The sequence below is a fragment of the Chaetodon trifascialis genome, chromosome 2 (genome assembly GCF_039877785.1).
Source record: "Chaetodon trifascialis isolate fChaTrf1 chromosome 2, fChaTrf1.hap1, whole genome shotgun sequence".
NCBI classification, from domain to species: domain Eukaryota; kingdom Metazoa; phylum Chordata; class Actinopteri; order Chaetodontiformes; family Chaetodontidae; genus Chaetodon; species Chaetodon trifascialis.
In genome coordinates this window covers 772,349-786,570 of record NC_092057.1, presented here as the reverse complement: position 1 = coordinate 786,570, position 14,222 = coordinate 772,349, and the positions used below count along the sequence as shown (strand labels likewise).

General features: G+C 48.4%; 2 protein-coding genes across 2 annotated transcripts in view; one reads left to right on the top strand and one right to left on the bottom strand.

Annotated features, from left to right (window-relative positions):
- sun2 (Sad1 and UNC84 domain containing 2) overlaps nt 1-12,450 on the top strand; it is a 36,823-nt gene extending 24,373 nt beyond the window's left edge. The window contains exons 2-17 of the mRNA XM_070982941.1: nt 4,931-5,039; nt 5,349-5,464; nt 5,962-6,336; nt 6,471-6,530; nt 6,752-6,823; nt 7,084-7,232; nt 7,683-7,733; nt 7,857-7,916; nt 8,586-8,780; nt 8,905-9,042; nt 9,242-9,338; nt 9,668-9,783; nt 9,940-10,113; nt 10,330-10,419; nt 10,582-11,153; nt 11,209-12,450. Of these exons, the coding sequence (XP_070839042.1) occupies nt 4,933-5,039; nt 5,349-5,464; nt 5,962-6,336; nt 6,471-6,530; nt 6,752-6,823; nt 7,084-7,232; nt 7,683-7,733; nt 7,857-7,916; nt 8,586-8,780; nt 8,905-9,042; nt 9,242-9,338; nt 9,668-9,783; nt 9,940-10,113; nt 10,330-10,419; nt 10,582-10,698 (1,917 nt within the window). The 5' untranslated portion in view covers nt 4,931-4,932 and the 3' untranslated portion in view covers nt 10,699-11,153; nt 11,209-12,450. The remainder of the gene's footprint in view (nt 1-4,930; nt 5,040-5,348; nt 5,465-5,961; nt 6,337-6,470; nt 6,531-6,751; nt 6,824-7,083; nt 7,233-7,682; nt 7,734-7,856; nt 7,917-8,585; nt 8,781-8,904; nt 9,043-9,241; nt 9,339-9,667; nt 9,784-9,939; nt 10,114-10,329; nt 10,420-10,581; nt 11,154-11,208) is intronic.
- Nucleotides 1-14,222, bottom strand: part of LOC139339980 (voltage-dependent calcium channel gamma-2 subunit-like) — a 366,973-nt gene that overhangs the window by 48,895 nt on the left and 303,856 nt on the right. The window lies entirely within an intron of this gene.

Here is a 14,222-nt window from a genome sequence, read left to right as displayed (position 1 = left end):
GTTTTCCTCCTCTGCTTCATGAAGATTTGGGGGTGCTCACAGATGACTCACTTGCTCTGAATGTCTGAGTCACATTTCACTGGCTCTGTCCTAAAGCTAGCCTCGGCATGGAGCCTGTGCCAGGGCCTGCTGGCCTGATGAGGCTGATTCTCTGCATTCCTTTCTTTGCCTCCTTCTCGCTGCACTCACTTCTTCTCCTCCAGCCTTTAAAGTTTGCGCTTTTTCTTCTCCCTTTTTTCCACAAGTTTCCACTCAGAGAGGAAACTCAAACTCACTTTCTGGATTTTAAACCCTCAAGAGTGTTTTACGCTTTTTCCCTCCCGTGAATTCAAGCTCACTCACATTCCCCCGTTCCACCTTTTGTCTTTGTCCACCATTCAGTCCCTCATCTTTGTTGTGCTGCCCGTCTCTCCTCCAGCCTCCCAGTGCCTTTGTCCCAGTCTGCTCTGGCTCTTTCTCTCGTTACCTCTCTGCTGCTCATTTTTCCTTCTTTGTCTGTGCCCCGCTGGTGTCAGTGGTCGGGATACTGGTCCAGTTGCAGGGCCCCACCCTGCCTCACCCTGCCCCCCCCCCCCCCCCCCCCCCCCCCCCCCCCCGCCCAGCCCTGAGCCCACACCACCACCACATCCTGACCTCACATGTGCTTGTACATGTGTGTGTGTGTGTGTGTGTGTGTGTGTGTGTGGTGTTGTGAGCACGTTTACACTGCTGTTCAGTCACCAGAGCAGGTGCGACCTGCATTAAGCGGTGCTCGTACGCCCAAAGCACGTTCATTTGTTTATGCAATGAGTCATTACCCATAAATCCTGCAGGGGGATGTGAGATAGCAAAGGGGTGACTGAGGCAGCGCACTGCTGCTCAGGAGGAGTTTCACTCCCCAGTTCTGCTTCTCGCTCACTTCCTGTGGGCAGAGCACTAAGTACACCTGGCACGCAGACTTTCATTTGGACAAGTTCACCTCAACCTGCTGCCAGATGCTGTCGCTCTTCATGATGAAGGCTGGTAAAGTCTCTCAAGAGCATCCCTGCAAGTGTAGCTGTAATGTCACATGATTAACATGCAGTCTCGTCTGTCTGTGTGTGAAACAGGGAATCTGTTATCTGCTTTCTATCGACTTTATCGACCACTGACGCACATATACAAGGAAGAATCCTTCCTCAAGGACACATAGAGTGGTCCCATGCTGGAGAGGTCAAAACAAAGCAAAGCATGTGCTGTCTGCAGCCCTCGAGTGGAAGAAAAAGGCTGACATTGAAACTGAAAGCTTTAAAAGGTCCTCCAGCCCATTCCAGGACAAACATGCACTCCTAGTAAGAATAAGAAATTGTAAAATGTACTTTAGTTTTGAGATCAAGGGAGTAAACAAAAAGGGTGCAGCTGCAGAATAATGGAGCATCAAACATTTTTACCATATCTTAGTGGGAAAATTGGTCCAGGATGAGGAGCTGCAATGAGAGGAAGAAGAAGGAAAGAATGAAAGCAAGGAGAAATTGCTTTGTGCAGGGGTGTCCTGCACTTTAATAAGGAGGGGGTTGGTATGTTCAGGAGGGGAAATGTGCTGAGCCAGGCTGCACTGAGATGCCATTTAGAGTGGAAGGAGGATTTGAGGGAATTATGGTGCAAACTGCTCGTTTCTCCGGCCTCGTCTTAGCTAAAGCCTCTCGGCGGGTTGTGAAGAAACGCTAATTGTGTGAAAGAGGCATCTGGTTCAGTCCGTGTGCAGGCGGCTGTTGCTGTGGAGTCAAAATATTTGTGCCCCCTGTTGCTGTTTGTTTGTTGTTGTGTGTCTGCTTCGTGGTTCTGAAGCATGACGTAATAAAAAATAATCCATTCTGTTGTCAGGTAGTCTGTGTGTGTGAGATGTGAGACACACACACACACACACACACACACACACACACACACACACACACACACTTCTGTTACCACATCCTCTTTTTTAATCCTCATTTAGTCAAACATGCCAAAGAAAATGTAAAGAGTTAAATCTTTCATATTCGCTGCAGGTAACGTAATAACGTGAGTGATAAAGGCATTACGATCATTGCACCGTTGCACTTGTGGAATAATCCCACAGGATACGAGCGTCAGAGGCCAATATGCAAAATGCAAGTGCAACAGCTCATTTACATAAACGGCCTGGTGGTTGGATAGACACGACAGTGCTAGACGCAGCGCACATGAAACACACATTCACAGCTGAGCCGTGCTGTTATCACTGCTCCCGGCAGCATTTTTGTCCTTTCAGCTTTCACTGATAAGCAGAGTGGTGTAATACGCAGCTTCGTGGTTCAAGAATGTTTTTTACGCCAGTGTTTTGAGAAGTAAGGCTTGGCTTATGGATTGATCGTTTCCCTTCCAGCACGCCAGTGTGTCGTCGTCTTTCACAGCAGACAGCAGGCCTGCGTGCTGGCAGTGGACTGCTGTGGGCGTAGTCATGTGTGATGTTGCTGTTATTGCCTGTTTACAGCATCCACACAGTTTGCTGATGTTCTGTCCGCCGTGCTCTTCTCAGTCCGTTTCTGTGTGGCTAAAAATCCTCCTGTTGCGCTCGCAGACAGCTGGAGAGAGTTGAAATGAAAGAGTAAGATGTGGTGATGTTGAGCATGTGCACTGAGACAGGCCTCTGGAAAAACGTCATGCGTTATAGTCATCACCAATGAAGATAATCAAATGTAGCCTTAACGCCCTTTTTGGGAGGAGGTTAGTGTCTGCGTGTGTGCTTTCACACTCACTTCCTGTCTCTATCTGTTGAGGACAAACAGCCACAGCTTCCCTTTCTGTCATCTTCTGCCGCTCTTTTCTGTAGCGTTAGTCACTGCTCTGCTGTCGTGCCGTCCTGGCTAATGAAGGCTAATTCAGACCAGTAACCAGGTTAGTTCTTCTAAAAGCACCATTATCTTTATGGAGAGGAGGCGCAGTAGGATGCCGGATGTGCTGTTAACTTACACGACTCGATTGCAAAGCAGGTTGTAAAGGTTAGTGGATTTTTGATGACGTGGACGGTTGTTGGTTGCAACTTCAATTGCATAAATGCAGCAGAAGTCAGAAAATTGAAGAAGATATGTTAGAAAACATGTTGAGATGAATGAAGTTCAGCAGGAGTCAGATGAGTCAGTACCTCTTACAGCACTCTTCAAATAGTAATACTGTTCAAATATATCAGAGATATTGCTCTTACAATGTGCTTTGTGTAAGAGGAATACGTGGAAGCACCTGCTCTTCAGGCTGCCTGCTGCTTTTCTGTGGGCACTGAAAACAGACGTTATTATGAGTGCTGAACAAAAGGCTGCTCTGTCGCTGTTAGGAAAGCAGTGCTTCATAAGAACTCTGTTTGTAATTAGAAGGAGACTTTTACAGCTTCATAGACTTTCTATTCTTTTCTGTTTCCTTCAGTTTTACAGAGAAGTTTGTTACCACAGGAGCAGCGACGCTGGTGAGCTGTGGTTTATGCTAATGAGCTGCACTGTAAGATCGCACTGACCAATCAGGCTGCTCATTCTAAGGTGCCTGTTGCATGGTGACTGTGATAGCAGCATTTCTGAAGTGAATACAGTGCAGCTGAATTCAGACCTCGCTGCTGACGTCTGGTCACCCGCTGTGACACTCTCTCCATGTTTCCTTCGCCTCAGCATGGCGGGCCGCTTCAGGTACGCTGCGTTTGCGTGCTGCTGTCGCTCTGCAGCCTCGTTTTGAACTCTGCGTGCTCTGTCTTTGCCTTGAAGCTTGTGTGTCGGATGCATTTGCTTGTGTGTTTGTGTGTTTTATTTCTGCTCTGTGCTCACTTTCAGTGAGTGTTTGAGCACCAGGACGTCTCCTGCAGATTAGCTGGATTACAAACTGCAGAGATTAACCAAGAGAGCATCTGTCACAGACTTTCTGCTAGTAATACTCCTAGAACTACTACATCAACTGCTATAGTACCACTACTGTTACTGCTCCTGCATTTTTTTACTGCACTGGTAAACACACTTATCTGCTGCTGCTCTGCTGTTTCCACTGCAGCTCACACTAATGCGACTGCTGTACGTGCTGCTCTGACTGTTGCTAGCTCTTACAGTGGCTACTGCTGCTACTTCAACACCTGCACTAACTGCACCACTTTTACTACTCATGCGTTTAAAGCAGTACTAGCTACTGCGTCTACCTCTAGTACCACATGTACTGTTTTTATTTACTGCAGCTTTAGGCACTGCTAGACTATAACTAGCCAGTGCTGCTGCTGCTACAGTCTCACCTGCCGCTGCCGCTAACCAGCATGCTGCCAGTGCTGCTGCTCTGTGTGCTGCGTGAGAGCGGCTGAGGGGCTTCAGGGTCTCTTGGATTGTATATCATGGAGGCAGCTCTTAAACAGCATCTGTGCTCACATCAGCACACATTATTACATTTTTATGAAAAGCAGTGTTTTGCTCTCCACCTACCCAATTCTTTTAGGAAAAAACTGTAATATTTTTTGAAAAGCATATTTTAGGGGTGTGTGTGTGTGTGTATATATACGTGTACCCTTCTACATCATTATTGGTCATTACTCTGCTCATGTACAGTATGCCTGCCCAGTTGGTGATGAAGAGAAATCTGTTTAAACGACTTAACTCATGGACCTGAATGTGAAGTTCAATTCAATATTCAATATTCCTTTATTCGTCCCTCGAGGGGAAATTCCGAAAAAGGGCTGAAAGCGGGAATCGAACCCATAGCCACTGCAGAGAACTTCATACTTGGGGCGGAGCTCTACCAGCTGCGCCAAATCTCCACCACAAGTCACAAAACAGACGACTGAAGAGAGGCAGTGTTTGGTTAAAGTACTTTAGTTAAGCTGAGCTGAGTTCGCTGCAGACTTCACTGACCACCTCCGTCCATCGTGCCCCGATCAGAGGAACAATGTGAAGTACTGATAAAACATGTCTGATTCCTTCTCCGTGTCTGTCAGCCATGTCTCGTAGGAGCTCTCGTCTGGTGTCCGGCGGCTACTACAACTCAGACGAAGAATCTGACTCGAGTAGCGTGACCAACATATCCTACCGGGAAAACCCTGTCAAGTATGTAACCCACTCTGAGTGTGTGTGTGTGTGTGTGTGTGTGTGTGTGTGTGTGTGTGTGTGTATTCCTTACATTGTGGGGACATAAATCTGTTTACACAGTGTCCCCATAATGTAAATCATTGAAATTTAGGGTGAAGCTGAGGGTTAGGGTCAGGCAGGTAGTGGTTATGGTTATTTCAGGGTGAGGGTCTGACACCTCCTGCTTAAAACCTAAAGTCAGAACCGTCTATGTAATGTCCCCATAAGTGATGAAACCTAACGTTGTGTGTGTGTGTGTGTGTGTTTTGTCTTCTTTATATTCATCAGGGTCTTCAAGAAGAAGTCAGGGACCCGCAAAGCCGGCTCCCGCACCCCCACGAAGGCCAAAAGCAATGCTAGTTCTGCCAGCCCCGAGCCGTCAGTCACCGCCTGCCAGTATGACGGTGAGAAGACAAACGTCCAGTCAGTGCAGGAGTAATGAGACATTAATGAGACTCCTGTCAGTACAGACGTAACACTGGTAGGATGGATGAAGGACGGGACATTTGTTTCAGAAACATGTCAGACCTGTTCACACAAAGCAGCGCTGGTGCACAGTGTGTCTGCCCATTGTGACCAGTTCAACTGAAACGGGATTATTTTCAGAGGCATGAAGGTTAGCTGGACGTCTGAAAAAGAAAGAAATCATCTGATCACATTTGCTGATTCATCCATAAGAAATGTGTCGTGCAGCCCTGCTTCAGAGGTTTCATTATTCCAGTAAATGAAAGTGAACTGCTCGTCTCTGCTTAACGCGACACCACAGAAACGATTACAAGATAAAACATCGTCTTCTGGAAAAGTAGCTGCAACTTTTGGCTTAACAAAACAAATTATTATATAATTATTCACAGCTGACTGCTCTCTATTTTTGTCTCTCCTCATCCTCTCTGCCTCTCAGGCCTGACTCCTTCTCCCTTGAGCAGCCAGAGTCAGCCGATCATGAGGACCGTACCCTACGTCCCCAGCGTGGCCACCCCTCGGCCCGCCCTGACGCCATCATCGACCCGGAGTCAGACGCCCGCTCGCTGCCCCTCGGACCCTCCGGAGAAGAGCCCCCCTCCCGGGCTCTGCAGCTCCAGCAGAGCAGGATTACACCTCAGACCCAACCACAAGGAGCTGAGTCAGAGCGGCCTGGACAGCTCGGGGTACTCGTCCTCTGAGGGTCCTCACAGGAAGCCCACAGCCGCCCCCAGCAGCGCCAGCAGGAGCCGCGGGAGCAGTGTGGCTCGCAGCGGTGGATACAGAGTCTGCAGTGCCTTCTTTAGTCTGCTGGGTGGGTATGGTGTGTGTGTGTGTGTGTGTGTGTGTGTGTGTGTGTGTGTCTGTGTGTGTGTGTGTCTGTGTGTGTCTGTGTCTGTGTCTGTGCATGTCTTTTATGATGATGTCACTATGTCATGTTTTGTGCAGACTCAGTCTCATTGGTGGCCGTCGCAGTACAGTCTGAGATAATGCACCTGGCAGCTTCAGGTATGTTAGTTTTGTGTGTATTTGCACATATATGATCAGTTTGCACATGCTCGTGCTTGTTTTTCTGGCTTTGTTAAGAAGACTTGTGCAGCGTGTGTGCACATTTCCTCACACATACACTGCTTTCACATGTCAGCAGGTTTGTGTTTCCAGTCGCTGCATGTGATTTGGCTCCGGCTTATCGAAATCCCACAAAACAACGTTTCTTTTCGTCCCTGCAGCTAATGCTTCAGTCAGCGGTCACATGAAGAAGGCCTGTGGTCTGTTTCTCCTCCTCCTCATCGTGCTTCTGTGTAAGTGACATAAACAGAAGTAACAGGCTCAGGTTTGCTTGTCAACTGGCAAATTTTTCAGCTGCAACTTTGAGACAGCTCGTGATCCTCTGGGACGTCTGCGGTGTTTAGTTCAGCTGTGCCTTAAAAGTCTCGCTGGCCGTGTCCCCCCCCCCCAGTGTGACCGACCCAGTCGCAGTTAATGTCAGGTCTCACCAAGGCCTTTGGTCTTGAAGTCAGGCGGCTTGGTGACTGTCTCACAGTTCCTCCTGTGTCTCCAGGTCTTTGGTTCCTCCTTCCTTTGTTCTCCTCTCTCATCTCCCGCTCGGCCGTCCCAAAGACCCCGACACAGACAAAACCTCAGAGTCCACCTGTCCTCCCCGCCGCTCCTCCACCTCAACTCAACGCCATGCATCCTACACCTGTGGTGGTACGGCAGATCACCTCTGTGTGCGTGTGTGTGCGTGTGTGTGTGTGTGTGTTGAATTTAAATTGATTTCATTTAGCTGCTGAAGAACTTGAATTGTGTAACGTCCATTTCTTCATTTAGATTTTGCAGGCCTGTACATGAACCATGAATGTTTCTTTCCTAATCCACACTTGGGAATTTAATGGAGGGACACCAGACAGCGTTATGAGAGGAGTAAAGGGAGCTGGCAGCAGACATTCAGTCAGAAGAGAAAGAAGTGTACTAAGTGTACATACACACATCTGTAGTGTGTTTATGTGAGACAGAACGTGAAAGGAAGACTACAATAAAACAGCATCATAAATAACTGAAGTGTTTCGCATATGGAGTTCCTTGTGAAGACCACCTCTTTATTGAACAGTTCTTGGCATCACCTGATGTATAACAAGGAGTTTTCTTTCTCCTCTTCAGGATCCGGCCGTCGTGTCTGCTGCCGTAGAAGCGAAGTTGCGGCGTGTTGTGGTAAGACTGCAGAAAACTGAAAAAGCTGAGATAATTGTAAAGTGTGACGTATTCGCTGCAGCGGCTTTAAAAATGAAGCCTGCTCAGTATCACAAAATCAAAACGCATCTGTGTTTGCTGCAGGAGGAGCTGCAGCTGAAGCACGAGGCGCTGCAGCTGAAGCAGGAGGAGCTTCTCTCTCAGGTGAGGGACTCGCTCTCAGCTCCTGCAGGTGTCTTTCTGTTATGCTCTCTGTCCTCCTCTCAAGCTCTCAAACTTGCTGCGTTTGAGGTGAAAAGTGCTGCTTTGCAGACCAGGATGGAAGCCGCACAGGGAGCAGCAGCAGAGTCAAAGCCAGCTGTGCAGCAGCCACACCTAGTGGTGGTGATGTGGATCTGCATGAGGCACATTTTCCTCAGGATTTCATGCTTTCTTGTTTTGTGTTGTGTCACTTACAAGTTCTGTGGAAGTGCAGACCTCATGTCACCTCCGAAACCTCAAATCTCTTCAGGGAAATGTTCAAAAATATCTGCTTTCATTGGTTATCTTGATATGAAATCAATCTATCAACAGCTCCTTGGTCCAGTCTAGAGATGTGCATGTAGTTTGATAGAAACCCATTCAGATGTTTAGAGTTCTCACTGACAGACGCTCTAACAAGCTAACCAGCCTCCCTGCAGTTGTTTCTCTGTGTAGAAACCTGGCTTTATCTTGTTAGAGAGAGTTTGTGTGACAGTGGATCCGGTCTACCTGGACTTCACTCTCCATCAGTTACATGTAGTGTTTAGTGAGACCTGCGGTGCCTCGAGCAGCCTCTTACAGCGCACAGCCTCTACTCTGACCTGCCCTGCATCTCACCTGTGTCCCTCTCAGGTGAAGGACAAACTGCAGCTGGACATGCAGGACATGAAAGCCAAGCTAGAGGCTGTGGACTCAGAGAGTCGGCTGCATCTGGAGCAGGAGCTCGCCGGGTTGGGCAGGCAGCTGGTGGATTACCAGGCAGACAGCCACTCATCTGCTGCCGGCCTCAGCCTCAGGATCCAAGCTTTAGAGGCCCAGAATGCAAAGGTGAGAGAGCTGGTCGAGGTGAAGACAGCTGAGAGGCTCAGGGCTTCTGCATGGAAGGACTGAGCCAACACCCTCCTGCGTTTTGTTGTGTTACCTTCCGACCTCACCTGCCTGTTTCATGCAGCTGTCCCAGGAGTGGTCGTCCATCCAGCTGACCCCTCCTCCAGCCCCCTGTCCTGATACGAGCGCCACCCCCGTCCACAACCAGCTCACCCCAGAGCTCCAACAGGCCATGGAGAAGTGGCTCACTGACCGGATCAAGGTGGGTGGAGGGATGGATACTGTAGACGACTTTCCAGACCTCACTGGCTCGAAAGCCGAACGTGTAATCACAGTCCAATGAAAGCTGTCACTCTGAGGCTCCTCCCCTCTGTCATGAGGTTGCATCCCTTCATTTTTGAGCATAAAGTGTCTGTAGGTGCACATGCTAACAACGTGCACTGTGTGTGAATGTGCATCAGGAGCAGGACGCTCTCAGGCGCGCTGACGGACGAAGCTGCTCAGACTGTGGCCGTCCCATGGCTGACAAGATGGCCGACTTTGCACTGGAGACTCAAGGTTGGGAACATCTCCGTGTGACCATCAGCTGGCTTTATTTACCAATATTTACTTCTCTGTGTGGTTGTTTGAAATGCGAGAATCGAGCACTTTATTTGTCCTTTGGTTGGTCTGTCCATTATCTCCACCAGGGGGCAGCAGGGCGTTCCACCTGCCCTCAGACACACCTGGTGGAGATCTTCTAGTTTACAACTGCTGTCCGTCTCTGTGTCTGTGTGTGTGTGTGTGTGTGTGTGTGTGTGTGTGTCTGTCTGTCCGTCTGTGTGTGTGTATGTGTCTGTCCGTCTGTGTGTGTGTGTGTGTGTGTGTGTGTGTGTGTGTGTGCACAGGTGCCAGTGTGGTCAGCACCAGGTGTTCAGAAACGTACCGTATCCGCTCGGCCTGCGTCACCCTGTTTGGCTTCCCTCTGTGGTATCCCTCTGAGAGCCCTCGCACTGTCATTCAGGTACTGTGATTTTCTCTCTCTGGTTTATTTCGAACTTTCCTCCTCCGTCCCTTCACCTCTCCTCTGTCTTCTGAAGACGTCTGTCCTTCTTTCTTGTCCTGCCGTCTCAGTGTTTCTTGCTCGGACTCTAACAGCGGTCTCCTCCGTCCCTCTCAGGGCTTCCCGGTGCTGCTGCCGGGGAAATGCTGGGCTTTTCACGGTGTCCAGGGGACTCTTGTGATCTCTCTGTCTCACCCCATCACGATAAGTCATGTGACGCTGGACCACCTGCCGCGCTACAACTCCCCCACCGGCCGCATCGACTCTGCCCCCAAAGACTTTGAAGTCTACGTGAGTGATCAGGGTCATATCGCCACCTGTTGGTCTGGCATGCTCTTGACACCACTTTAATTGTGTTGTTTGCCAGATTCTGTTTCCGTCTGACTTTTCTGACCGTCGCTTGTTTTAACGTCCTGTTAGTTCGAGCAAACCTCTCTTAAAGTCAGAGTGGCTGATGCTGAAAAGTCACCGCTCTGACAGAGGGTGGTTTTGCCTTGTGTTTGGCAGGGAATGAAAAATGACACAGAAGAAGGGACGCTGCTGGGGACGTTCACTTACGATGAAGACGGAGAGTCAACGCAGACGTTTAAGCTGCCTGTGAGTTGACTAAACTACTTCCTGTTCTGTGTGCAGAAGGTGTGAGGTTAGCGTGAGTTTGTGTTGCTCTTGCTAATGCTAATGCCGTCTCTGTTATCTTTACCTCTCATGTCTTTCCCTTTCTTCTTCTCTTTCTCCGGTGCCCCCACCCCCCTCATGCAGAGCCCCAGTGACGTGGTGTACCGATTCGTGGAGCTGCGTGTTCTCACTAACTGGGGTCACGTGGAGTATACGTGTCTTTACCGCTTCCGTGTGCACGGGCAGATCTTCTCCACATGAGACGCGAGACTCGCTGACTGCGACGTGACGATTCTGTCCACACATCAAACTACATGTGCAGCGTACTATTACAAAGTCTGAGGTGTGTTCAGGGCACGTTCACAGTCACGTTCAGGGCAGAACGCCACTGAAAAACAGTTTAGCGTTGAGAAATGCGGCGCCTGTGCGTCAGCTGGTTTTGCTGTGTTTTGGACTGTTAATGCTAAAGTGACAGAAATGAGAGTTTTTTACGCACAGTTTAAAGTGCACGCTTTGAATAAATGTACAGAATCAAGTGTAAACGTATGTTTCTAAAAGCCACAAATCTACCTGGTAGAACCATTTCAGGGCATAAAGTTGTGGAAACGTGATGCTTTCGGTCTTATGGGAGCGCCACAGAGTCAGTTTATTCCTGCTTGTTTTATCTGCTGTGTGTGTGTGTGTGTGTGTGTGTGTGTGTGTGTGTGTGTGTGTGTGTGTGTGTGTGTGTGTGTGTGTGTGTGTGTGTGTTTTCCCACTGAGCAGCTGCAGCGGACCAGTCGAGTGTTTCACGCCTTGTTTGAGTGAAAGGAGAGAGTGTGTCTGAATGAACTTGACTGACTGGTCGTAAGCTTGCACACATGAAGTGATGAAGAAACTCAGCTCTAACATGCTCTTTCTTTTTTTGTCAAATTCATTTGAACATCTTTACATCTGGAGTGGTTGAAACAGCTGTTACACATTTTTGCCAGGACACTTCAGAGCTTGGTTGTTGCTGATGTGACTGATGGGACGTACCATCCAATGAACAGCAGGTAGAATTGTGCAGGGCGTCGGTGAAGGTGTGTTAGTACTGACACACCTTATTGGTATTATTATTATTATTATTCCGTTCAGTCTGATTTAGTATTCTCATGAGAGATCAAATATGCAGCTTTGTGACATTTCTTTTGGTTTCTCTTGTAGACAGTTTGACCTCCGCTACTTGAATACTTGAAAACCTCTTTTTCTAACCTCTTTGAAAGATGTCACGTTGACTTCCTGACATCGGTGTTTCCCTTTCCTTGTACGTAACGTTTTGTATGAGCTTCACAACCAGGAACAAAAGGTCTTATTTATTCGTGAAATGAGAATTTTCATTTATGAATTCATGTTTCAAATCATGTCTATTTTTTATAACTTTCCGACATGCTAGACATGCGCAAAATCCTCCAGTTTACCAGTCAGTATCTCTGAAATATGGCGTACCTGTTCAGGTGGACATCGGTCTTCACATCAGACCTGTGTGCATCAGTGTCGTTCAGTCATTTCTCACGTGGTTTTTGTTTGTTGTACGTTTAAGCAGAAGATGGAGAAAATGTTTGGTACTTGTTCGTATTATGAAGTGCACTAGAGGTGAATCCAGGTAAAATCCATCACTTCTCACTCCTCTCTGTTAAATATATGCTTTTCTTAAAGGGACAGTTCGCCTCAGAATCAAAGAGTTGTTGCGACATGAAACCGCTCGCAGAAAGTGTTCGAACGTTCGTTTGTTTCGAGCAAAACGAGCCGAGTGAAATCTAGAGCCATTACATTTCACAGCCGGACTGAACCGTCCCTTTAGAGGACATGTAGGAAAGCTGGTGGAGACGCTGTTTGAAGATGAAATCATATTTTTAAGTGTGAGTGGTGTGAGGTGGAAATAAATTATTCTGACACTTTGTGTAGGTTACATCCATTTCTGATATTAATGTACTGCATTTTGTACTTAAACTGATGCTAACTCTTGCTAATACAAGGACTTTGATACAGTTCAGTTCTTTTTCATTTTGCTTCATTTGTCAGGCTGATTATGTCACCATGGATCAATATTTGCAGCGCCTCGAACTTAATTCATGATGTTGAAATCAAATTTGATTGGCCTCTGAGACAGACGATGTGTTATTATCCACTGAACAATGTGCGTCAGCTAAAAGGTGGAATACTGAACAGCTGCACAGGCCTGACACACACGCGCGCACACACACACACACACACACACACACACACACACACACACACACACAAAGTGGAAATCTCTCACACTTCGTTAGCGTAAACCAGTAAAAGCAACACAGAGAACACGTTCTCAGATGTGATGAGGTTCAGGTTGTCAGCTTAACAGACGACTTCAGACGCTGCCATGGTCGAGTTCCTCCCTGATTTAACACGTTCACGTGTCAGACGCTGCCTGAGGTGTTCTGCAGAGTCAGCGCCTGTATCTGTCAGCCAAAGTGGACGTTTGTTCAATAAAACATCGGAACATGTTTTAGTGGCTGCTTTTATTGTTTCAGAAGTCTTATTTTTGAATGGAGACTTTTTGGGCAGAAACATGTTTATACAGATTGTGTTGACAGGATGTTCCAGCTGCTTCATTTAGACCTGTTTCTGGATGATTACTCGACTTTAGTTACCTCTCAGCACTGATCACCAGATGTGTCATATTTAAGACAGGAAAGAAACAGAAAAACACAGTAAGTTTCACCACCACAGATTTCTGTCATTTCTCAAAAAGCCTTTTGCTTCATATAAGAAATGTTGATATACTGTGGTCCTACGATCCAGGTCGTAGTCCAGGTCTTCCATACACTTTCTTGGCCACGTCAGGACAGCCGGCTGCTCTGACTGTCGCCACAGTTTCTGCCTCAGCAGCCGAGCCGCGGTGACATCTGAGCCTGGGCAGCTGTTCGGTCCGGACCAGGTAACTCAGAGGCTGGAAGAAGCTGCTCAAGGAGAGGGCGATGTAGGTCCCACAGGTGAGTGCTGAGAAGGGCTTGAAAAAAGAGGGCTGGAACTGTGTGAGCAGGTACTCGCTGAGTCGGGGGAGGTAGTGGAAGTTGACCAGTGCAAACGCAGTCAGCACTATCTTGAATGCTCGCTTTTTCACTGGATGGACCCCCTTCCTGCTGGGCCCTGACGGGCGGAGGGACTTGAGAATCAGGATGTTGCATGTTGATATGATCACTATGGCACAGCAGAGGAGCACCAGCATCACGTTCCACTTGAACGGTGTGGCCATCTTCACCAGCACGCAACAAGCAGCAGTTATGGCGTTCACCACCAAGCACAGCGACAGCCGCACCTTCGGATCCTTGAGCCGGAGGAAGACCAGCGGGTGGCAGACGGCCATGTAGCTGTCCAAAGCCAGCAGGCAGAGCAGCATGGGCCCTCCCGCCTGATTCAAGCCCCAAGATAGGAAGTTAGCAGCCTCAAATGTCTGATTGAGCAGGAGCCGGATGAACTCTGCGAGGAGCATGAGGCAGAACAGCGTGTCGAGGAGCGCCAGGTTGAGCGTGAAGATCTCTGAGGTGGAGCAGATACCGGGTTTGCCCAGCAGGAGGCGTATGACCAGGGTGTTGGCGGGCAGCCCCAGGGGTGGCACTGTGACCACAGTAGGCAGGAAGTACCAGACGAGATCATAGAGCGTCTCTGATGTCCTGTTGTGATTGACGGGCTCGTCATCCTTGAAGGCCTCCATCGCTGTAGCCGAGCTGAAGCCGAGGTGTTGAATATCTGTCAAAAGAGAGGACACTGAGACAACGTGCACG